Source organism: Protomyctophum parallelum (genome assembly GCF_964188405.1).
Source record: "Protomyctophum parallelum genome assembly, chromosome: 14".
NCBI lineage: Eukaryota > Metazoa > Chordata > Actinopteri > Myctophiformes > Myctophidae > Protomyctophum > Protomyctophum parallelum.
Window position 1 is genome coordinate 31,974,143 of NC_139709.1, and position 25,986 is coordinate 32,000,128.

Consider the following 25,986-nt stretch of genomic DNA (forward strand, 5'->3'; position numbering starts at 1 on the left):
GACTCAGGGGAATCCATATCACAGAACAGCAACACAATAGATAAAAAGAATAATAATATAGAAAGAAATATACAATAAAAAGAGTTCCACCATATTCAGTTTCGAACATACAGACAAGTTCGCCAATGGTTCCACAGTCTGGAGGAGAACCTGACAGAACTACGTATCGCGTTAGTGATGACATTAATGATGTAATTTACTGACTCAGATACCCTACACATGAATTTATACATAAGATTGCGTAGCACAGCAGAGCAGGTGGGAACCCCAACACTGACAAACATTTGACTTGCACTGGAGCTTCTTGGAGCTCTCAGAAGCAGCCTCATACAGTCATTGTAGGCCACTGTCAATCGTCTGAAACTGGCCTGCTTGTAGCGGCACCACAGGTGGGCGGTGTACAGGGGTGTACAAAAGGATTTAAAAAGTGTGATATTCACCGGTACTGAGCACATGCTAAATTTTCTACACAGCATGTTTCCTTGCGCATACAACATCCGACGCTGTCTAAATATATCCTTGTCATCAGAGAGGTCATTCGAGATGATGTGGCCCAAATATTTAATCTCACTGCAGACACTAAGGATAGAGCCAGAGAGATAAAAGTCAGGAATGTGGAGGATACACGTAATGTGCACATTTTAACCCATTTAGGCCTGACGTCAATTTTTTTTAAAATGGCTTCTAAATCCTGACAGTTTTCTGAAATTCTTATGTTTCTATATCAGTGCTCAATATTTCATGTCAAGGACCCCCAAAAACAATCATATGTATTTGGCCACCGACCCCCATCTGAAAATATCTTATTCCAGGAACCCCTCAGAAGCAAAGATTTGAGTTAAAAACGTGCGTTCTGAAAGAATATATATTCAAAGTTTGCGCCACATTTTCACGATTTTTCAAAAATAGCAGATCTACAAGCTCGTAGCACGGCACTACGGGAAACGCCAAAAAGGATTCCCGTCCTTTTTTTGATTGATTGATTGAAATATTTATTAACAGTTTGCAGAATTACAGTACATTTCAAGCACAAACTCAATACAACGACTGTTACCTGTGAGTGGACGACCCAATTAAGCATTGCACTTGTTTACAACAGGGTCCACATTGTTCAATTCATCAAAACATTTAGAGACGTACAAATAGACACTTCTATATAGTTAAAGTCCAGAATGGGTTAAAGCAGTGGTTTTCAACCCCTTTCATATGAAGGCCCATTATTTATTCAGCATTTGAGCCACCGGACCACTGGTCATTTAAAGGATCATACCGGTGATCTGGCATGTTTAGCTGTAGCCCATTGACTACAACTCGCTGTGCACTTGGCATTGCTGCCGACCATTTTGACAAAGCATGCCCTGGTTTGTTTGATTTATGAGGAGAAGCCACGGGATTCCATTCATTTCAGCTATGTTATTGTTGTTTGAATGTGTCATAATGCACGGAATGATTTCAACGTTCTAAGCGAAAATAGAGTCCCTGGAGAATATTTCTATGACTTAATTAACTTGCACAAAAAGTGACCCAATTATTCAGGTTAGTTTAGGCATGTTTGAATGACTTTGACGAAAATGCAAACAAACGCCTTGTCTACAAATAAAGGATTTTTCTTTTAGGTTCAATATATTGCGCTGTGAATAGACAATGACATTGAAGGCGGTACCTGGCACTCAGGTGTTTGGTGGCAGCCTTTCACGATATAACACTAATACATCTGTCACTTACGCAGTGTCTTGCAGCTCAGATTATGACACTGCAGTCGACGGCACTGAGACGTCTTCTTATGTCAGTGCCAAGGGCTATGCATCCAGGTGAGTTTTAATGCAGCCTTGATAGAGTTTCGTAAAAACAAATATATATATATATATATATAACCTAAATGAATATGAGTAAATACTGAGTGCTGCGCTGCTCTTCTCTCCTGAAGCAGGGAAACGGAGGCCTTCGAGTCCGTAGCCGAAGATGAACAGCTCCCCCAAGTGGTGGATGAGCTCCACGACATGCACGTCGGCCCAGGCGCTCCCAGTGCTAAGATGCAGCTCAGAGTAAAGGGTAGGTTGACTGTGAAGGAATGTCACTCAACTCTGCTCGTTCATTCCCATCTAATCAGTCTAATCACTGACGGGCTGTGGACAGTTCAGGAGCCTGCCCCTATGATGACTTCATCAGTGGGGATTCCAAGCAACTATACAGCCTTTCTCTTGAAAGTTAGCATGCTCAAATAGAAGCCATTATTCTTGCATTCATTTATTTAAAAAAAATCACACCCGTGTGAAGTGAGGGGCGATAATATATTAAAGTCTAACTCATGTTGAATAGGTGATGTAATGGTGATGTAAAACACAAACATTAAACGCCACTAACAATATGAAGATAAGTTAAAAATGGGACAAAGTATAAGAGCATAATGTTTTCACAAATACTGTATGTTCATTACTTGCGCACAAGTACTGCGATCGGCTGGGTATGTTGTATGTCGGTCTTGTCCACCTGCCAATAAGGAACCACCATTCTTGATGACGTAACTAAGGTACGTTTGGTGATTGGTGTGCACTTGTATGTATACTTGTATGTAGGGGTAAGAATGGTGGTCCCTTATTGGCTGTCGATAAGTCGGTAGCCTAGGTAGGTCAATAACGGGTCTAAAGGATTTAGAACAGCAGTTGTAATAGACATTAGTTAGAAGCAGTACTTTACTTGCGTGCTCTGCTTGCACACAAGTAGGCCATGTACAGTATGGCCTACTGCAAGGCGCACGTTGGCACCTCGACAGAGTGCATTTGCAGTTATTACCGTCATGTCTCCCTCTCAGGTTTCCCCAGACCCAGGGTGTACTGGTTCAAGGATGGCCAGCCTCTGCGAGCCTCAAAGAGAGTCCAGGTTCTGGTAGAGCGGGGCGACGTTCACGCTCTGGAGATCCTGGAGGTGAAGAGAGAGGACATGGGAGAGTACTCTGCGTACATCAGCAATGCAGCTGGTTCGGCTTACTCCTCTGCCAGGCTGATGGTTCTAGGTATGACTGCATCGCAGTCCCACGACACAAAAAACTAACTGTTGTGGTGTTTCACATTGCATTTTGGGTGAAAGGTTAACCGAATGTATGCCAAGAACGCGGGACCTCATTCTTCTCTCCACGACCCGCCGGTGCCAAAAACGAGGGAACCTTTAATTTAATTTAATCCAGCGATTAAAAATAAACAATGTTAGACAGCCTCCACACGGATCCGACCCGCAGTCCGCGCACACGCTTAATAGTCCTTTTTCTCCGCAAAATGAGAAACTGAGCTTTGAGACCTTATAAAAGTCTAAACTTTGATCACGCTAAGAAAGTGAATCCATCCCGCGACGATGCATAGCCTAGAATGACGATGTGGCTCAAATAAGCTTATAGCGCTGATTTCTTTGGCACTGTTCTGGCTTATAGGGGAAGTACACATTGTGTTTAAACATTGCAAACTCTCTTTCACAGCTCCAGGGGAGAGAATGCCTGCAGATTGGGCAAAGAAAGGTACTTTTATAATTCAATCTAAATCTAAGCATCTACGTGCTTGGTTATAATAATACTCTAGGTTCTATGGTAGACACACAGTGGCATAATAACGACGCACCATTCTGTTTACAGACAGCAAGGAGCCCCTGGCGCCCCCTCGCTTCCTGGAGAGGTTCAACAATCGCAAAGTGAAACAAGGCACCAGCATCACGTTGTCTGTCAAAGTGGAAGGTTTGTTCTCTATGCGGTTTTCCTTCCCCCCCCCCCCTCCCTCAGGCAGAGCCTGGGCTGATCTGCTAAGCTAAGATAAGCTCCATGGGTACGTGAGCAATGGAGAGGAGGGGAAAAAAGAGTCTCGCCTGCAGTAAGCATTTCCACTTCAGAAGCTCCAGCCTCGTTAAAGGACCACTTCACCACTTTTCAACCTATCTTCATATAATAGGTCCTCACTAATAATCATGAAAAAATGGCAAAAAAAAATTCTACTCAGTCTGTGTCTCATAGGAGGGCTGTGGGCAGTTTAGAAACTGTCCTCCAGTGACATCCTCATTAGGCAGATTTTTATTTTAATCAAGATTTCTTAACAAAAATGTTTAGATTTTCATTATCGTGAGAACGATGGCTTCCATTTTCGCATTGCAACTTTTCAGGACTAGAAAGCCTGCAGTTTCTATTAGCTTGTATTCCACATCGATGATGTCACTGGAAGACTGTTTCTGAATTGCCCACAGCCCTCCTATGAGACTGAGTAGAAAGAAATTGCACAATTTTTTCATGATTGTTAGTGAGGACCTATTATATGAAGATAGGTTGAAAAGTGGTGAAGTGGTCCTTTAATATATTAAATCCCTGAATCCTCTGCGGAGAGGCCTCGGGATTGGCCGAGTGGTTCCAACACACACAGTTGGCGTGGAGTCAACTCAGGATAGCGACACCTACAGTTTGCTCAGGGTGCCTAATTCAGTGGGGAACTAGGAGGAACTGTGCGTTATGTTGTCACAGTACCTCCTCCAGGTAAAACTCTGTGTTATCAGGTGAAAAGAAGCGGCTTTGGCGTCACGTTGCATGTATCAGAGGAGCTCAGAGGAGACATGTGGTTCTGTAGGGTTGTCTGTAGGAGGTAGCAGTGACAACAAAGGGACTAGGATACACAAATAATCTATCCATCTATCCATCCAAAGTGGGAGAAAAATAATGATTTCAATTGCAGAATTATTTTTACAGAAACCCCAGTGATGCTTTGCATTTCAGTTCCGAGAATCTGATTATGAACTGACGGGGCTCCATTCTGTACATTATTATGACACCATAGTTCTTATGCCATCTGTTCTGTCCTAGGATCTCCTACTCCCATGGTGGCTTGGCTAAAGGAACAGTCCGTGGAAGATGTCTTGTGGATCAAACCTGACACCAAAGGGTATAAGATCGCCGGCTCTGGGCGCCAGCACAGCCTGATCCTGATGGACGTGGGCACAGAATACGCTGGCACCTACACCTGCATTGCCACAAACAGGGCAGGACAATCTGTCTGCACTGCTCGGCTGGAAGTGGGCGACGGTGAGGACCAGGGAGACAAAATAAACGCTTAAAGAAGATAGGAAAGTGATCGATTACTAACATGTACTTGTTCTGTGTTCTGTGTTCTCTTGTTTTCGCCAGCATTGCAACAAAAGCTAGAGACCAAAGTTCCAGAGTAAGTGTCTATGTTTGGCAATTCAATATTTATATTGTAAATTATATCTACATAGACATCGTAAAAGTTATCTCATGAAAACCTTTCATTCGACTCTAGGGTGATTACAATCAGTCCTCCAGAGGATGAGGCTAACAGAGAAAAAGGTAAGACAAACTATTCTAACTCTGTTTCAACATCATGTGTTATTCCATTATACAGAATTGATGTCATGATGCGTTATCTCTCTGCACTCAGCGGGTAAAATGCCATATCTAGGTGAGGTCGGTTCAGAGGAATTCCTCAAGAAACTCACCAGCCAGATCACTGAAATGGTTTCAGCAAAATTCACTCAAGGTGAGTTCCATTACTGTCATTAGACGTTGGACTATTTTGGATGGTAAATAATGTTTTACCGCTTGTTCAAATCAGAATACATTGTGTGTTCATTATCAACATTATATGTATTCTGAGAACCGTGGAATAAAACTGATTAAGTACATCTTTTCTGAACAGTTGTCGGTATCTACCATCAGGCTTACACACTGGGGAGAAGTGGAATATGGGCAGTTTTGTTGTGCTGTGCCTAATTAGGAAATTAACACCACACTAGCTTCTCTATCTTTGTTAGATAACAGTTTGCAGGAATGTTCTTGATCACAGTCCATGAACAAAATCCCTGGTTGTTGTTTAACAATGTGACGTTTCGGTCATAGAGGAACATTCTCCAAACATAAGTATACGACATTAAACAATATTGTTAATTAACAAGGCTCCCCTGGACTGAATAGGGATTAATTTACCTATTGGATACAAATAAACGACCTGTGGTTCAAGAGACATTATGAGTTTGTTTTGAAAAATGTGGGCTGGAGGGTTCTTCTTTGGCCTACTGGGACTGTGACTGCAAAGTTTCACACAATTCAGTCCAGCAGAGCTAGGTGTCCAAGATTAGATGCTCACAGACAGACAGACAGACAGACAGACAGAGCGGAAACATAATCCCTGATAGAAAATTAACATAAATACTGATACATTATAAATAAATGTACTATAAATGTATTTATACTGTATATATATTTGTCACTATTTAGTATTTAATTAACCCAGAATGTGTGAAAGGAAAATAAAAACTTAAGTTCATTGTCAAACAGTATAGTTTGTTTTTAGTGTCATTTTATTGTCCATGGCGAAGGCTTCATTCATGCGGTAATGCCATTGGCTGCAAAACATACCTGTAGACTAAATGCTACTGCCAAAATATCAAATCACAGCTCATGCTATGGTATTATAAATTGAACTGACCAGCTCGTAATCAAATGTTGGATACATTCTTGTTTCTGTCCATATGCATTTGGTGTTTTCTGTGGAATTTATAGTAGAACAGGTTTGGATGCAATTCAGTGAATTTAAAGACCTAATTCAAGAATTGCGATTACATTAACACTGGAACACTGCATTAACACTGAACATCTTAATGCATTAACTCTGCAATTCTTGAATTGGAATTCACTTCTAAATGACAGTAGAATTGACAACAAACCTGGGAGGGAGAAATAAATGTTTCTCTTCTTTACGGTGTGTTTTTGTGTGTGTATACGGTGTACTGTATGTGTATGTCCTGCCACCACATCTCCTTCCTTCACCAGACAACGACATACATCATCATTCCACCTTTCTAACTTTTTCATACGCGTCAGTTCTTCAGTACAAACCATTCAAATGCTCACACCAGTCATTGATTTGTTATTCAGACAGCGTACAGAATCATCAAGTGCTCCAGTGGATGAAATCATGGCCCAAAGCATCCAGTATGTATCACCACCAGTGCATCAATCTTCACGGTAGACATAGATTCTTTCCACAAGGAGTGCTGTCCATGACTTGTCGATTTAGTCTTGTTGTACTGTACAACTAGCACCATGGTGAGATCGATGTTTATAGTTCCACTATTTGGCGGACCAGACGAGGACTTGTGGAAATAATTTTGTGTTACTTTCTCAACATAAACAAGACCCATTAAATATTCTATAGTGCACTTCAAAGACAAGCAAAGTCATCATCGATGTAAGAAAGAGCTGTCGGCACAGTTTGAAGCGTTAGCTATAGCACACTGCATAATATGCTGATGACATTTATACACGGGTCAAACATCTCTGTCCCTTTTAGTGTTGTCTGTGTTCTGTATCTTTGTGAAGCATTATTGAGTTTTTGCTGTCTTGCTGTCAGAGTTAATTGTATTTAGTGATTAATACTGATTATGTATAGTCTTGGCAGGCGATGGTTTACGTACATGCTTACACAGAGATATTAATGTTTAGACGGTTATGGCGTTACCCGTTTGCATTCCTAACACAAGCGTAACACCGTAGTGAAGCAGTTGTGTATGTTTTCCTGCATCCTTGGGATTCCCAGCCACGCCTCTCCTCTCCTCTCTCCTCTCGCCCCTTAGCCTCATTGCGCGTCCCCGGAGCCGACAGTGATGACGAGACCAAGACGCCCTCGGCTACCCCCCACCACGGACGCTCTCGCCCTCCCTCCCTCATCGCCGACTCGTCCTCTGAGTCTGACGAGGGCGAAGCCAGGGGAGAGGTGAGACCGTGGGGTCGTGTTCTCACACTCTCTCTTATGTCATGTATACGCCGAGTGAATATGCTCAGTTGAAACCTTCCTTCTACATACTTGATTTTATGGCTTGATTGCTGTGCAATAATGTTCGATACTGTATTTCTGTTTGCCTTTCTTGCCTTGGCGCTTAAAAGGAAAATAATGTGTGCATATTTGTGAACATAAAACATGTATACTGTCCGTATCCCATAGCTTTTCCATCGATAATGAACAGGAGGTTTTTCATTCTCAATGGACATCTGCACAGTTTGTTATTACATTGTGGCATTGAGTTTATCTTTTTACTGCATTGACATTAATCATTCATGACGATGCGTTTCTACTTTCTATAAAACAAAATGGTTACTTATGGAACTTTTGGCCAGGCATACAGTATGCAGTAAAAAGTGTTTGGGCTTTTGCTCTTTATATATATACACAATCATATGTTTCCATATTAAAAACTGTATGAAGCAAACTTTAAAACATATTTATTAAACAAATAGAATATGCAAATATTAAATATGTGAATACAATAGCATCTTGTGTCACCCAGAATGAAAACCTCCATGTTAACAACCTCGTACAACGAATAGAAAAAATAGCCGACCTACAAGCTCGCAACACATCGAGTTGTGGGATATCTTTGAATACGTTCAAAATATTTGTTTGACATGCCATGATACCAGTAACCAAAATAGGGACACCATGTTGAACGTGGTTAACTAATTCTGTTGGATGCATTTTACAGATGTTTGACATCTATGTGGCTACGGCTGACTACAACCCCACCATGGCCAGCAAAGAAGCCATCTCTCTGAAGGAGGGCCAGTATGTCGAAGTGCTGGACTCAGCCAATCCACTTAAATGGCTGGTCCGTACGAAGCCCACTAAAACCACACCGTCTCGCCAAGGCTGGGTTTCACCTGCTTACCTAGACAAGAAACTCAAAGTAAGTCCTCAGGCTATAATATAACAGGAACCGTAACAAATATTCGGCACACAAGAACTGCCCTTTTCACATGGTCTATTTACCTTTGACGGATAACAGACGCGTTTCGGCCAGGTGGGCCTTCCTCAGCGTTGTGAAAAGGATATTTCTTGTGTACTGGCTATTCCTATTTGTTGTACCTCTGAGCCTTGCACGTATAAGACTTCACGTAAAATCTTCTCATTTGGAGTGTTGCAGGTTTTCTGCTTTTGCCGTTTCTCTTTCTCCCACCATATCAAATATCGACAATGTTCATGACCGTTTTCTCTTACAGGCCTCAGTCATACAACAACGTATACATTAGGCTTATGGTCCTTTGAGCAAAATGATCTTTGAGCAAAATGAGGATAGGTCGATTGTCCTCAACTTACCTTGTAGAAGTCAGACGTTGGAAATAGTAGTGCTGAAATGGATGTTTAGCTTCACTGCTCTATTGTTGCAGCAGGCAGGTGACCTTCCAGAGACCAGTGTGGAGGAGGTCTCGGAGGGGGAGTACAAGAGGAAACTACTGTAAGGCCTTCACATCTACAAGCACAAACAATTCATTGTCATGCAAATAATTGAAATTAACGATTTAATTGTGTTTTTGTGTGCTTTTTTTCGGCATCGGACATTGGAACATATAAATAAAAATGACATTTCTGTTTGCCTTTTAGACTTAAAAAAAAAAGCTGAAGCTGAAGATCTGATATTTCTGATATATACCTTTAAATGTTTGAAAATGTTTCAACATGGAAACGATTATGGCGATTATGGAAAATAATTAGTATCGTGACAGGCATAGGCATAACCACCATGCTCTATGCATCTCCTCTCTCGTGTCTAGTCAAATGATTCAGGAGTTGATAACTACTGAAGCGGAGTTCATCAAAGAGTTGGATTTCGTCACCACCCACCACCTGAACGATGTGGCGGCTCCTGACACTCCCGCTGATGTCACAAGCCAGAAGGAGGCCATATTCCGGAACATTCGTGACATCAAAGTCTTCCACAGCGAGTGAGTTTGGCACCACCCCACCTCACCAGCTGCCTGCTTGTTACATGTTCTGACATTCTAATCGGCAAATCTCTGCTGTCGGGAACTCCAAAATGTTCATTTTTCAGGAAATGAAAAATATACATTTTTCAGGAAATTAGGAAAACAAACTGCCTCATCAAAGTTGGTGTTGTGACTTTATATATTGTCAATTACTTTCATGCGAAAGGGAGAGGTGGTGGAATTAGTTGCTTTAGCAGACAGTTTGAGGGTCCAATGGAGTTAAGAGGTTTTTTCCAAAGCATAAAAAAATAAGAAATTGAGTTAGGTGGTTTCCTCCCGAGTCCCGACAGCAACGAAATGTATGTTCAATACAGTATTTTATTTTTATGAAAGTATTTATTTAAATTGGATAAATACTTGAACAATGTACTGTGCTACTGTTTCCTGTAGGCTCTTGCTCCCCAAGCTGAAGGAGTGCGACACAGATGATGATATCGCCATGCGTTTCCTGAGGAACAAGGAGGGCTTTGAGAAGTACCTCCAGTATCTCGTAGGTCAGAGTCAGGCGGAGTCGTCTGTCAGCGAGAAGTCTATCCATCGTTTCTTCAAGGTATAAGACTGCTCTCCTCACGTTTGGACTCTCATAACGTTGTTACATTATTGTACACAACAGCAGGGCTTGACATTAAGGCTTGTCCTGTTGTCCCGGAACAACTAATAAATCTTTCCGGAAAACTGCATTAAAAATGTTCTTGTCTGTTGGACAAGTGACTCTTTGTTTCACATTTTCTGTGACACTTCTAGCAGACAACAATATTGTCTGACATTATTGTCTGGCCTTTCTAATAATCACCTTTCCAAAATTGTGCTATAACGCTTCAGGAAAACCGAACCGGAGACTAGTTTCATATCCATTTGAAAGTTCTGGCAGAAAACATGAACATATCAAAACTTCCTTTAGAATAGGTGGTGTGATCAATTACCCCACACTAACCAACTTACAGGTAGACGTAGTTGATTTAAATTGTATTTGTGCGTGCTCGTGCTCCGGACAAGTGACTTTTGTGTGAATGGGAAAAAAGTTAATGTCAAGTCCTGCAACAGGTCATATAGCATGATGTTACCACCATTGTCTGAATTCAAGCATATTATCCCCATCAGGAGTACACTGAGAAAGTGCAGGCCAGTGCAGATCTCACAGATCCTGCTGTGCTCAGCATCAATGGATATATCCAAAGACCAGTGGAGAGAATTCAGAAGTACAAGGCCGTTCTCAAGGTAACACATTTTTGATACCGTACATGCAATGAATTTCAAAACGTTCGAGTCTCTGCATTACGAACAGGACAAGAATTGAATACCAGAATAACTATTTTCTACTGATCTCTCCCACCTCACCACCTGTCACCGACTTCAGGAGATGATCAGGAACAAGGCGAGGAACGGTCAGAACTGCTGCCTGTTGGAGGAGGCCTACGCCATGGTGTCATCACTTCATCAGCGTTCAGATAACACCCACCACGTCTCCCTGATTGAGAACTATCCTGCCACCCTGGAAGTGCTTGGAGAGCCTATCAGACAGGTGCGACCCACATATTGAGGCATTGTCAAATTATGGTGATGATTTAGATTTTGTTTATCCCCATTGACGGAGTTCCATTTAACCACTTATACACTTCCATACACAAACTTAATGTGCAAACTGACCATTTGTCCATTCTCCACCTAGTGGTGTAGCTAGTGTGGTGTGGTTTGGTGCATCTTGATGGCAATACTTCCATATTGCCACGCTGCAACGAACAGTATTGACAAATGACAACTAATAATAATGTATGAGGCTTGTGTTTTCTGTTACTCTTCTTTTCTATTATATATGTATTATTATTGTTATCGTTGTCGTTATTATTTTTATATTTTCTTATTTGAATTAGCAAACATATATAAACTGTTTGACAGTTTTGTTACCTCTATTAATTTGTTTTAATATTTGATTCTGGAAACCAATAGGGTAGGCAATTATAAGCGTTTAGCTTCACCCTACACCTTTTCGGGCCATGTGCATGTCTTGTATATGTATTGTTATACATGTGAAAGGTCCGAAATAAACTAAACTAAAGAAAAAACGTAAACCATATGTACATTGTTGACTGGTGTCCCCCATGGGCCTATACTAGGCCCACTCCTGTATTCAGCTTTAGTGTCGAATTTTCGTCTTACACAAACATTAAGTTCCCATTGACACTGAATGGAGAATTTACGTCATATGTAGACGAGCAAATCGGCAATTTTTGTCCTACACAACTCACTTCACACGGGTGTGATTTTTCCTTCTACACCAAATAGTTTTGTCACATCTTCCCCCTCGGAATAAGGGGTGCTAGACTTCATGTGGTTAAAAAACAACAAAAGAGCAACATAAACCGACGAACCAACAATACGATAACTTTAAAAAAGAAAACATTATTTATTTATTCGTGTATTTATCTTCTGCTACTACTAAACTGAACAGAGTCTGTGTTTGTGTCTTTTCTCAACAGGGACCATTCCAAGTGTGGGAGGGGGCGCCGGGCATTAGGTCGTCCACTAGAGGTCACCATCGCCACGTCTTCCTCTTCAAAAACTACTGCATCATCTGTAAACCCAAGAGAGACAGCAACTCTGACACACAGGGCTATGTGTTCAAGAACATGATGAAGGTAACATGAGCATGTAGATCGGCTATAGAAGTATAAAGTAGGGCTCAAGTGTTTAAAATGTAAATAACCATTACAAAACATATTAAAACAATGAACTAGTAAGTAACTAAAGCTGTCAAATAATTGTAGAGTAATAATAAAGTAGAGTAAAGAGTACAATATTTGCACCTGAGATGTAGAAGTAAATAAAATGGAAATACACAGAAAGAAATACACAGTACCTCAGCTACCACTGGTGGTAATTATACATATGTATTGCTCATATTGCTACCTGGATTTGTTTGTACCAGGTCATTGTCATGGTCAGTGTCATGTCAGTGTCATGGTCAATGTCATGTCAGTGTCATGGTCAATGTCACTGTCATGGTCAGTGTCATGGTCAGTATCATGTCAGTATCATGCTAGTATCATGGTCAGTATGTCCGTTTCATGGTCAGTATCATGGTCAGTATGTCCGTTTCATGGTCAGTATCATGTCAGTATCATGACAGTATCATGGTCAGTATGTCCGTTTCATGGTCAGTATGTCCGTTTCATGGTCAGTATCATGGTCAGTATGTCCGTTTCATGGTCAGTATCATGGTCAGTATGTCCGTTTCATGGTCAGTATCATGGTCAGTATGTCCGTTTCATGGTCAGTATCATGGTCAGTATGTCCGTTTCATGGTCAGTATGTCCGTTTCATGGTCAGTATCATGACAGTATCATGGTCAGTATGTCCGTTTCATGGTCAGTATCATGGTCAGTATGTCCGTTTCATGGTCAGTATGTCCGTTTCATGGTCAGTATCATGACAGTATCATGGTCAGTATGTCCGTTTCATGGTCAGTATATCCGTTTCATGGTCAGTATCATGGTCAGTATGTCCGTTTCATGGTCAGTATCATGGTCAGTATGTCCGTTTCATGGTCAGTATCATGGTCAGTATGTCCGTTTCATGGTCAGTATCATGGTCAGTATGTCCGTTTCATGGTCAGTATCATGGTCAGTATGTCCGTTTCATGCTCAGTATCATGTGTGTGTTTGTTGTATTGTCCATCCTGCTGCAGCTGAACAACATTGACGTGAATGAGACCGTGGAGGGTGACGACCGAGCCTTCGAGATCTGGCACGAGAGAGAGGACTCTGTGAGGAAATACACCTTGCAGGCCCGAACGGCCATCATTAAGAACTCCTGGTTGAGAGAGTTCAGAGAGCTGCAGCAGCGCTATAGCATGCCCGCATGGAGTGAGTGACACACACACACACACACACACACACACACAGTCACACACACACACACACACACACACACACACACACTCACTCACTCACTCACTCACTCACTCACTCACTCACTCACACACACACACACACACACACACACACACACACACACACACACACACACACACACACACACACACACACACACACACACACACACACACACACACACACACACACACACACACACACACACACACACACACACACACACACACACACACACACACACACACACACACACACACTCTCTCTCTCTCTCTCTCTCTCTCTCTCTCTCTCCTTTATCTGCCAATGTATACTTGAGGATTATTATTCCACAGCTCAAGTGTGGAAATGTTATTGATCATTTGCGGCGCTTCGATTTATCCAGGTCCTCCTGACTTTACGGAGATCCTGGCAGACTGCATTGCCGAGCTGGGACAGACCGTTAAGCTGGCCTGCAAGGCCACAGGGATACCCAAGCCTGTGATCACCTGGTACAAAGGTAAGGACACACACCACAGGGGACTGCCTCCAAACCAGTGTCAAACTCACAACCAATCTGAGCTCTTTTAGGCAGCATACTAAAGCATGTCTACAATTTAGGCTTTTAATCCAGAGCGATTTACATTAAGCAAGAACAAAAAGCATGGCAATACATCACATACTGTACATAAAAAGTAGTTATCATGAAACATGTGTAAGCTAAGAACATAACAGTGGAATATCTATATAATGAAACTATACATACTATTCATATATACTATAAAGTGCTATGACTACATAAAATGCAATTCTAGTGCTGTCTACATAACATACTATAAGTCTGTATAAAATGCTATCTAAGTAAAGTGTTATCTAAGGGGCTAGGGCCATGATGGAGTCTGAAAAGGTGGGTTTCAGACGACGGCGGAATTAGTCTATTAGAAAGGTTTCCCTGGAGGTCATTAGTCTAGGGAAAGATAGTGGCGCGTATTTTTAACTTATTAACTGTTGCTTGTGAGAGGACTACAATTTGTAATATCCTCGAACTGCTGTAACCCTGTGGTTTTATAAAGACCTTCAGGCATCTGAAGACCCAATGATGCCTAAAGGTCCTTTAAAAGAAGGTCTTTTAAAAGCCTCCATGTGCTACATACGGAGCATCAGAGACAAATAGCCCTGGTAAAGCGTGGCTGTAAACCTTGCATTTAAGCGTACAGCCACAGTGTCTCACCACAGTTGCTTATACTTTCCAGACGGGCGTACAGTGGAGGCAGACCCTCACCACATTATCATCGAGGACCCCGACGGTTCCTGCACACTGATCCTGGACAACATGACGGCGGGTGACTCGGGACAGTACATGTGCTTTGCCACGAGCACCGCGGGCAACGCCAGCACTCTGGGAAAGGTCACTGTTCAGGGTAGGTCACAGCAGGGAACTGTCTGTGGATATGTTTACATGTGCACACAGTATTCTGGATGCAGTCTTTTTTTTATATATATATATATATTAGCAAAATTGCAAATATCTCAGTTTAGGTGTATACTGAATAAAATTTTTTTTGCTTATCTGCAACCATACCTGGGTTTTTGTTAATGGGATACGATGTTTTATGCACCAGTTCAAGAAAAGAATGCTTCAGTATCCCAATGGGGATATATTGTTGTTAAAAAATATTAGTGCCACTTTTGTTCATTTTTGACCCCTCTATCACACGGAACTATGCTTTTTGTGTCTATATCACTACGCCAAAAAAATAGTTCCATGTGATAGAGGGGTCAAAGTTGAACGAAGGTTGTGCTAATATTTTAGAAATAGGTCAACAATACAAATGACGTTCGTTTTTTGAATTAATTTACTTTTACTGCGTGGCCCCAGTACACCCCACAAAATGACCGGAACTACTTAATATTGACCAAAACCAGTGCAGAACTCCCACCACAGGACTCGGGCAATCAATTAATACAGTTGCAACCACTATATTAATGGTATTTCATACAGCTTAAGTTAAAAAAATCGGAACTATCCCTTTAAGCATTTTGTTATGCGTTAGCTATTGGAAAATAGCAGATCTACAATCTCATAGTGCCGCACAGAGTGCCGTGCTATGAACTTGTAGGTCTCCTATTTTTTTAAAATCGTGAAAATGTTCCTCACATCTTTTGAGCACCACTGATACAGAAACATAAGGACATTTTTTTAAATTTTGACGTCAGGCCTAAATAGGTTAAGCTATCATTTAGTTATTTGCAATAATTGAATGCCAACTGATTTTGCACCACAAATCCTCCCTTGGGATGTACTGTACTGCATATTGACTTGTGAGATGTTCCTTGTAGTGCCTCCTCGCTTTGTGAACAAGCTGAGGAACGCCACCTTTGCTGCTGGTGAGGATGCCCAGTTCACCTGCATCATACAGAGTGCCCCCACTCCCAAGATCAGGTACGTACTGTAGCAAGCATCACCACCTTGTCTGCTCTGGGATAGTAATACTTGTTTTGTTTGAAAGTAGTGAAGAAATTTGTTAGAACTGTTCCCTTAAGGTGGTTGCACACTGGACACGTTTTTCGGAAAACCGATGGAGAAACACAGCAAGAAATCCGAAAAACGCGCGTCTGTGTGTGGGGACCTTTACAGAATAATCAAATGAATTGGTCATTTAGATGTTAGATGCCCCCCCCCCCCCCCCCAACTCCATTTGTTCACATTTATTTTCCATAAATCAATGCTATTGAACATCCTTTACGTCTGTGTGTTGGTTAAAAACAATATTGAACCAATGAAAAGTATTAAAAGGTGCTTCGGACAAAACCTTTGAACCATTGGACCCTCAAACTGTCTGCTAAAGCAGTTAACTCCACCACCACCACCTCTCAACACCTCTCCCCCTCTCAAACTGTCTGCTAAAGCAGCTAACTCCACCACCACCATCTTTCCCCCTCTCATGCACGTAATTGACAATATATAAAGTCACAATACCAACTTTGAGGCATTGTTTAAAAAAATATATGGCTTTCTTTATTTCTTGAAAAATGAACTTTAGTTGGTTTCTCCCCGACAGCAGAGATGTATTCAAATAAAGCTTTGAGCATTTTTCAGGTTCATTTTAAGACCATGTGAAACGTCTTGTTGTTGGCCCAGGCCGTAGCGTAACGGTCTGGGCACCGGACTGGTGATCCAGTCGCGGTGTGCCGCGGGTTCGACTCCCGGACCCGACACGGCCTTTACCGCATGTCATCCCCCCATCTCTCTCCCGTTTCCTGTCAGCCTACTTTCTATCCCTTAAAAAAATCAATAAAGGCGTAAGCCGCAAAAAAATATCTTAAAAAAAAAAAAAAAAAAAAACGTCTTGTTGTTGTGTATTTTGTGGTCCAGGTGGTTTAAGGAGGGCAGGCTGCTGACAGATCAGGAGAAATACCAGACGTACAGTGAGACCCGCAGTGGAGTCCTGGTCCTGATAATCAAGTGTTTGACAGAGAGAGACCTTGGACACTACGAGTGTGAGGTTGGTCTACTACAGTACACTCTACAGCCGCACGCACGCGCACACACACACACCACACCACACAGTAAATAATCTGTGTTAAGGTATCTCTGAGAGTGTACAAACTGGAACAAATGTAAGGGACATAGGGCTGAGGGAACATCGGGCCTAATTTGGATTAAAAACAATTGTAAGGATTGAGGGAACATAGGGCTGAGGTCATACTGTAGGCCAGACCCCACCTCTGCTCTAGTCTGAACCATTGGACCCTCAAACTGTCTGCTAAAGCAGCTAACTCCACCACCACCTCTCCCCCTCTTCAAGTAATTGACTATATAAAGTCACAATACCAACTTTGATGAGCTTTAAACATTGTTTAAAAAAATCACACCCGTGTGAAGTGAAGGGCGCTTTACCAAACCTTATCATCTTACATCATCGCAATATCATAACATGCATTTGCCGATTTGCTCAGTGACAGACAAAACAAACATTCTACAACAGGTCGTTAAGAGGAAGCAATCTGATTGGTTGAAACAGCCTTCTAGCCGGTGGTTTAACCAGCACACACCACCACCTAATCAAAACAAATAATTCAGCTGCTCTGTTCTCCCAGAGCGCTAGCAAACTCGGTGGCTAGGCTAGCTAGTTTATTGGGACATTTGTGGTCGTAGTGACTACATCTGTCACTAAATAAATATTTTTTTTCAGCGATTCTCTTTGTTTTAAGGGTAACTGTTGTAGAATAGCAGTGATGCTTCAGTGATGCTTGCGGAACTCGACTTCGTCTCGTTCCTGACCGCATCACTGTCGTGGCAATAATCACGTTAAACAACACCCTCTCGTGTAATATTGCTTAATTAAACTCTGTTCATTGTTAATGGCATTTAATGTTTGTGTTAGTGACAAAGCAAACATTAAACTCTGTCCATTGTCAATGGCGTTTTTTATGTTTGTCTAGACAGGACAAACATTAAACCTGTATAAAATATAAGTTTTTCTTCCATTTTTTACGCTCTCCGTCCGAGTTACAAGTGGGTAAATAAACAGACCTTTTCTTTTTACCGTGTACTTGAATCGTTTGTTTCTATTCATATTGCTGTCGAGAACCAACGGTTCTACCAACCATGCGGTATAATTAGCACAGACAGTCTACATCACTCGGACAAAATAACACCCAGCTGTACACAGTCGACCTAAAAATACATTCTCTGCCTCTTTCCAGTTGTCTAATCGTCTGGGCAGTGCTAAATGTGCTGCCGACCTCGTCCAGCCCACCGTGGCTCACTCCAGAGATCAGGCCATCACCATTGAAGGTAGGAGAGCTCTGCTTCTTATTCATGCGACAATGGCAACTTTACAGACACAAAGCTCGGTGCACGGAAGACTTTCATTGTTCTTATTTATGCTTTAGCCGCTCATTTGTCCGTTTGAATCTCATTCCTTCTGCTTTCCCCATAGTCACTGAGCAGGAGACTAAATTGCCAAAGAAAACCATCATCATGTAAGTGTTGGCAGGACCACTGTATGTGCATGAAGGGTGTCTGTTGCCTGGTTTGAAATCGTACTGTCTTTTAACCCATTTAGGCCTGACGTCGAAAAAACGTCTTTTTCTTTTTCTCTGAGAAACCTCATGTTTCTATATCCGTGGTGCTCAATATTTCATGTCAAGGACCCCAAAGATTATATGTAATATGCCTCTGGCCCCCATCTGAAAATATGTTGTTCCAGGGACCCCCCCAGAGGCAAAGATTTGAATTAAAAACATTCATTCTGAAAAAATATAAATTCCAAATGTGTGCCAAATTTTCACAATTCTTCAAAAATAGCAGACCTACAAGCTCGTAGCGCGCCACTCGGGCCGCTACGAGCTTGTAGATCTGCTATTTTTGAAGAATTGTGAAAATTTGGCACACATTTGGAATTTATATTTTTTCAGAATGAATGTTTTTAATTCAAACCCCTTTTTAAAAGACCAAAAGGGGTTCCCGCTCAAAATGTGTTAAACTAACCCTACCATAACCACAGTGAGACTAAAACGCATGGGTTTCCAAGGTTACATACAGTGAGACATGCGTATGTACAGTACGTAGCCAGGAAGCCGCTTCATATATTGTTGTGAACTGGCTTGTTGACATCAAGACAAGTTTCACAGGCACCTGAATATCTTATATTAATTTACGCTTCTGTCATTGGATTCTTGCCATAATGGTGTGTACCAGTGAAGCGGTGCAGAGTACGCCTTGGCCTCAGGAAACCTTTGCTATCACACAACATGGACTGAATTACAGGCAACACACATTAGTATTAATTTGTTCCAGGTGGCAATTTGCAGTGTGTCTCTCTTTCCCCATGGCCCCATGTATGCATGCTCATGTAGAATGTGAACCCTCAGTGTGAAGGTCTCCACAGCACGAATAAGATGAAAGGGTAGGCCTTTATCTCCATGCTGCTGCATACTTCATAGTACTTTAGTTTTAAATGCTGTGTTATGAGGTACAGTTATAAAGACTACAGCGTTACAAAAATAATATTGCTATTGGTCACTGTAATGACAATAATATAATTATATCGGTGTGTTTTAGAAACTAAACTTGATTTGCAGAAAGCACCTTTTGTCTTTAACCCATGTTAAGTTGTACAAAAGACTCACTGTGGTACAAAACATCACATTTTCCTATTTAATTTAGCCTATATTAGTGGTATTACTATGTAAAACACAGTGTTTTAGTTAGAGTATGTGTATTAGTAATACTAGTTTTTCAATTAATTGCATTAATCAGTTGGAAGCAATGTAATTTTGTTCAGCTGTGCACTTTGAATGAAAATAACGTTGACTTTGAACTACGTATGACGATCACGTTTTTTTGCTCCCAATAAGATTCCGATCATTTGACTTTGATCATCGATATTTATATTTTATAAAACACATTTATGCCATATCACAATAGTACAATATCCAAAATCACAGACACTATCCAGTCTTAATATCATGATATGGAATATTGATACTAAGGATGCCCCGATCACGTTTTTTGGCTCCCGATCCGATTCGGATCATTTGAAAAGGACGTGATCGGCCCCCGGCAATTTCACATGACCCGATCCCATCGGGACAACCCTACTTTGAACCTTGGTCCAATGTCGGTGTACATTATACCATTGCTGTTGTGTGGCAGGAACTCGCCTGCTGTAATCGGAGAAAATACCCCATTTTCCAATTGCCTTACTTTGAAGTCTAACCCTGGGGGTTTCCCCCAAGCGGTGTGCCGAGTACTGTGAGATAAGCCCGGTGTGCTCTAGAACATTTTAGGCGGGAACCCCTTTTGGTGTTAGCATTATGTTATGCTTTAGCTATTGAAAAATCGAAGAACGACCGACCGACATAGAAACATAGCTTTTTCAGAAAACTGTCAGGATTCAGAAGACATTTTTAGAATCTGATCTCAGGTCAGAATGGGCTAGAACAGGGGTGGGCAACTTTGACGATGGAGAGGGCCATTATATTTCCCCACTCACTCCAGAGGGGCCACACTGGCATTGCATAGTTCTGTCGTAGCAAAACAAAGCCGATCTACAAGCTCAAAAAGCGTAATACTGCAACACATTTTTAACTTGTAGATCAGCTATTTTTTGCTATATTTGAATTGAAATCCTGAATACATTTTTGCTATTCTTGAATTGGTATGCTGAAGAGTTACATTTTTATTTAATTTCAAATGCCTTTAATTATTTATGCTAACTTTATGAACTAAATACAAATTAATTGGACATGAAAAAGACAATAAAATTGTAATGCTAGTCAGTAAGCCACTAATTTATAGACTAATGTAATTACAGCGAGTCATGTTTGCATGTTTGAAATTGTAACAGCTGAAATCAATAATATATCAGTATTCTGATATTAATCTGATTAAGTGAAGGCCCCCGGGCCGCCAGTTGCCCATGTTTGCTCTAGAACTTTGAGACAACCACTTGAGTATTTCCAATTTCTAATACTTTCACTTCTACTTCACTACATTTTGGATCCAAATATTGTACTTTTACTCTACTACATTTATTTGTTACTAGTTACTTTGTAGATTGTGATTATTATTCCAAAGAATACATTAACCGCTTCAGCCCTATATACATTTTGGCTATTTAAGATTGTTAAACAGTTGAAGGACATTTTGAGGCCAATACCTTTACTCGGTTACATTTTGAAATCTGGACTTCTTACTTAAACAGAGTATTTCTATAATATTGCACTTTATATTACTTTACTTTTTCCCACCACTGCATAATTAAGCTCTTCATAAACCTAATGATTACCACCTCTAATAACTCCTATATAATCCCATCATCTTCCCCTCTCTCTCTCTCTCTCTCTCTCTCTCTGGTCCAGTGAGGAGACCATAACCACGGTGGTGAAGAACCAGCGCATGAGGAGGCACAAGTCCCCGTACCGCTCGGAGACCTCCACCCCAGAGCCCGCCAGCAGGCAGAGGAGGCCGCCCATGGCCTCCAGGAAGACCACCATCCCTACCCTGTACGTCACCCAGGCTCAGGGTGGCGGCGGCGGTGCCGAGGCCAGGCCGATGGAGTGCATGGGGCCCCGGTGGGTGGAGGTGGAGGAGATCATCGAGTACAAGGTGAACCGCTCCCCGAGGCTGTCCAGGAGGAGAGGCGCCTCTCCCGCGGGCTCGGAGAGGTCCACCACCTCGTCTCATGGCATCAGGCCAAGAAGGCCTTCTCACCCCGAGAACCCCAACGCCAACAACTCCAACAACAAGCTGGTGGAGCAGGGAGATGTGAGCGGCCAGTCGCTGGCCGCCTGGGGAGACCAAGGGAACCATCCGGAATCCGGAATCATCGGCGGAGAGGCCTATGAGGTGTCCTCTGCCTTGACCCCGCACGCAGGGGACGACGTCGACCTGGACGACGGCGCGACCGTCGTCCTGGAGTCGGACGGCGAAGAAGACCTTGAAAGCGGCCAACTCGCACAGCCTGAGCCCCAGATCCTGACACGGGGCAGCCACGTTCTGACCCTGGAGGACTTGGAAGATTACGTTCCCCGGGAAGGCGAGACCTACGGGTGTTTTTCCGACGCCCCTGCAGAGAAGCCCTGTGAGATCGCCGTGCTCCAGAGGGAGATCGGCGGCTCCAGCGTCGGCCAGCCGGTGCTGCTCAACGTCGGGCGCCCCACGGCGTCACTCCCCAGGCAGAGGCCCGGCCTCTTCGCCCGCTTCAGGGAGCATCTGTCCGGCAGCCTCTTCTCGTCCGCTGTGCCCCCGGCTGGCGCTGCAGGATCCCAGTCCAGGAGAGAGAGAGACGTCCCCATCCAAGTGAGCCATGCCAAGCTGGAGGTCAAGCCTTCATATTGTTCAGAGGTGCAGAGAGTGGAAGGTGGACAGCAAAGCTACAAAACCAAGGTGTCAACCCACACATATGGCTACACGTCGGTGGGCAGCCCTGTCACTCTTCAGATAAGCAAGAATCAGCATGATAACGAATAGCTTTTCGAATAAGCCCATGGCAATAATTATTTGGTACATAACCCTTTTAGTCTTAAATGGGAACATTTATACTTAAATGTTACAAAGCATATTCTAACCGTAATGTTATGGCAGATCATTCCATTTTGAAGTAACGCATCAGAAACAGTGATAGGCCCATGACATGAGTTCATTTCCTCCTGTCCAGACAATGTGGCAGGACAGACAAAAAGCCAAAAAGGGGTTGGAATATAAAGTTTTTCTGAAATAGAAGTCACTCTCTAAGCAGTATTCAGGTGTATGTTGCCCTGTTACGAATACTGTACCACGTATGTAGCCTGGGTTCCAGCCTGCTTCGCGGTGTTCCGTTGTAGCGAGTGACAAAACAAATTGACGGAGCGCAGCGAAGCAGGCTGGAACCCAGCCTACCACGTATGTATAATCACAATGTATTATTTACTGTTGGAAGGAGGACACCATTATGTGAGACTGAAATTTGACTGTTGGTCCATTTTGACAGATGCTCTGAATTTCAATATTTTGGTTTGACAGCAAAAAATTGTGTTCCATGTCTTGTCTATGAAATACAGTAAAAGCTTCAAAGCTTCTTTAAATCTTGGTATACGCCTACACATGAGTTTTCAACAGTTGAAACCTGAAACGTCATCGTGTTCATGTCCAGGTTCTATTGAAGTGTTGTTTTCCAATTCAGTGATCTGTGCAAAGCCAAATGGGTGAGAATATTGCACTAAATGTAGCTAATTATAACTAATGTTTTGACAAGCCGTCTTTATGAATGTGTTTCAAGAAGACATTGGTCATTGAAATAATCTTAATGGAGCTACAATGAGTGTGCAGTATATATACTTTCCTATTTGAATCGTCCTGCCCAGTACCAGGCCAGCGACTCACTATACTGTACTGCATATGCAGTACAGTACCTGCTCCTACCTGTTCAGCATGTACTGTACACATTGAAATACGCAGAACACAAAACACTAACTTTTGCAAACCCAAGAACATCAGCTGGTTTAGAGTTTAGAGTTTTATTAGGATCCCCATTAGCTGGTGCATAGCAGCAGCTAATCTTCCTGGGGTCCACACAGAACATAAAAACATGACATTCGACATAAATGACACTACAGGACAATGATATATAAATAAAATAAATTGAAAATATTATCCTAATCGTGTGTGTGTGTGTGTGTGTGTGTGTGTGCACGTTCACGTTCGAGCGTTACAGTTATATTGTGATGCATTTGACTGGTGTGAGGAAGTTCAATAAAAGGACTTTTAGGTCTCTATTTTCGTCCATGCTAAACCCCTCATCCCGTAACAAGCTCACAACATGTTGATGTAGATGGCTAGTTGAACTATTAAAATGTGTTTTTTCAAAATAGTAAAAAACGTAAATCAGTGGTTCCCAAAGTGGGGTCCGGGGACCCCCAGGGCTCCTTGAGGGAGTTCCAGGGAGTCCCCGGCTAAATGATAGTTAGGAACCAAATGGACCCTTATGGGTCTGTAACTCTGAGAGTGTACAAATGGAAGGTTCCATTTGTACACTCTCAGAGTTAAATTAACATTGATTTTACAATATAAATTGGGGGTCCCAGAGATAGAAATTCCATTAAATCCCCATTTACGCCTACACCTCATGACACTTCTGTTGCCTAATTCAGGTGGGGGTCCTTCAAATTAAACAGGTTGAGAAGCACTGCTAGAGCCGTAAAGATCTTCTCTTATGGGGGGGGTCCCTGGCATGTATTTTCAAATGGGGGTCCGTGGGCTCATTAGTGTCAATTTGGGGGTCCTTGACATGAAAAAAGTTTGCGAACCACTGACTTAAATTATGTTGTCCAGTGGCGTTTCACTACAGCTCTGATTGTTGCTTATCCACTGATAGGCACCTACAAGCTGCTCAGAGTTGGTATTTGAATTTCTAGATCTATTTCACAACAGAGCCTGCAAAGGAAAATCATTTTACTTCTGCTCACTTTGCACTGAAAATGTTATTTCTTAGACATTTTAATGTCTTTTAGTTCAGTGCGATGTCCAAGAAACTCACCTTCAAATAATCAGAAATGGAAGATATATTTGTGACCGCATGAGATTTATTAGCTTTTTGAAAAGCTGATGTTAGTATCGATTCTTATTCAATTATGCAATGAAACATTTGTATGAAGTTATACACAGTTGATACAAAGTTATATTTGGTCTTGAGTACTTGAGTTAATAGCATTTACTAACTTATACTGTATTTTGCTAGCTTTTAAAAATGTGATTGCTTTTCAAAGATGTTTTGTTTTTTTCTTGGTTGTTTTTGACATGTCTTTTATTGAATTACATGAATGACTGTATGTAATAATTTCAGTTTCAAGCACTGATGATAGGTTTTATTTGATTTTATTTGGCTGTACTGTACATGTTTAGTTCTTGGAAAGACATGTTACTCAAGCATTGAATCTGAATAAAATTAATGAACTGCAAATTTGTCTTTTTTTAACCTGAATGGGCTCTGTGAATCGAGGTTAAACACATGTGATTATATATAACCTTCATAATAGATATCTATCATTGCAATGAATAGAAATCTTATCTGTCATTTTAGCTGGGTACCCCCTGGAACTCTCTCAAGGGTCCCTGCCTCCCTGGTTTGTGCTATTGCCATAGAGAATGCGTTTAAGTGGGCGTTTAAGTTAAATAACTCAGAAACTACAAAACATTTAAAAGTAAAAAGTTCCAGCATGTGTCTGCACAGTAAGCTGAATAATAAAAAGTGTGAATGGAGTTTCTAGGTGAAAGTGCTTTTTTGCATTAACTAACAGATACTACTAACCAAATTATCCATGTCAACATGCTCTATAGGAGTCTCAACAGGTTTAGCCTACAATAGCACAGTGAGTCTTAGCTCTGGTCCATAGCTCTAATGTCTAAATGCAACGCATTAGAGCTATATGGACCAGAGCTAAGTGGGTCTCAGACTGGGGGGTCTGGGGAACCCCTGCAGTACCTACCCGTCGGTTGTTGGGGTCTGGGGACCCCCTGTGGTACCTACCTGTCGGTTGCTGGGGTCTGGGGACCCCCTGTAGTACCTACCTGTCGGTTGCTGGGGTCTGGGGACCCCCTGCAGTAACTACCTGTCGGTTGCTGGGGTCCCAGAGATAGAAATGCCACTATGGGGGTCCGTAGCCTAATGCCCCTCCCCCCTTTTCCCCTCACTGTATATGTTTCTTTTACCTTTTTGCTTCCTTTATGATTGATAGATAATTTGTATATATTTTATGGGTGAAGGGTCCCTTTGACCTTTTGACCTTTTAATCTAATTGCCCTGTGACTGACATTTGATGTCCGGCTGT

The 25,986-nt window shown here is 42.0% G+C and overlaps 1 protein-coding gene across 50 annotated transcripts in view; it reads left to right on the top strand.

The window, feature by feature from the left end:
* Positions 1 to 25,118, top strand: part of obscnb (obscurin, cytoskeletal calmodulin and titin-interacting RhoGEF b) — a 110,863-nt gene extending 85,745 nt beyond the window's left edge. For 49 of the 50 annotated variants that reach the window (XM_083781349.1, XM_083781370.1, XM_083781375.1 and 46 more), the window contains 26 exons: positions 1,730 to 1,811; positions 1,928 to 2,052; positions 2,813 to 3,013; positions 3,470 to 3,508; positions 3,623 to 3,721; positions 4,829 to 5,047; positions 5,150 to 5,183; positions 5,283 to 5,329; positions 5,421 to 5,519; positions 6,917 to 6,973; positions 7,615 to 7,754; positions 8,521 to 8,721; positions 9,203 to 9,270; positions 9,587 to 9,757; positions 10,190 to 10,349; positions 10,901 to 11,017; positions 11,157 to 11,321; positions 12,277 to 12,435; positions 13,485 to 13,662; positions 14,075 to 14,188; positions 14,922 to 15,089; positions 16,009 to 16,111; positions 17,045 to 17,174; positions 18,379 to 18,469; positions 18,615 to 18,657; positions 21,541 to 25,118. In XM_083781349.1, the coding sequence (XP_083637475.1) occupies positions 1,730 to 1,811; positions 1,928 to 2,052; positions 2,813 to 3,013; positions 3,470 to 3,508; positions 3,623 to 3,721; positions 4,829 to 5,047; positions 5,150 to 5,183; positions 5,283 to 5,329; positions 5,421 to 5,519; positions 6,917 to 6,973; positions 7,615 to 7,754; positions 8,521 to 8,721; positions 9,203 to 9,270; positions 9,587 to 9,757; positions 10,190 to 10,349; positions 10,901 to 11,017; positions 11,157 to 11,321; positions 12,277 to 12,435; positions 13,485 to 13,662; positions 14,075 to 14,188; positions 14,922 to 15,089; positions 16,009 to 16,111; positions 17,045 to 17,174; positions 18,379 to 18,469; positions 18,615 to 18,657; positions 21,541 to 22,651 (4,121 nt within the window). In that variant the 3' untranslated portion in view covers positions 22,652 to 25,118. The remainder of the gene's footprint in view (positions 1 to 1,729; positions 1,812 to 1,927; positions 2,053 to 2,812; positions 3,014 to 3,469; positions 3,509 to 3,622; positions 3,722 to 4,828; positions 5,048 to 5,149; positions 5,184 to 5,282; positions 5,330 to 5,420; positions 5,520 to 6,916; positions 6,974 to 7,614; positions 7,755 to 8,520; positions 8,722 to 9,202; positions 9,271 to 9,586; positions 9,758 to 10,189; positions 10,350 to 10,900; positions 11,018 to 11,156; positions 11,322 to 12,276; positions 12,436 to 13,484; positions 13,663 to 14,074; positions 14,189 to 14,921; positions 15,090 to 16,008; positions 16,112 to 17,044; positions 17,175 to 18,378; positions 18,470 to 18,614; positions 18,658 to 21,540) is intronic. The other variant, XM_083781392.1, reaches the window with a different exon arrangement.
* The last annotated feature ends 868 nt before the right edge of the window (positions 25,119 to 25,986 follow it).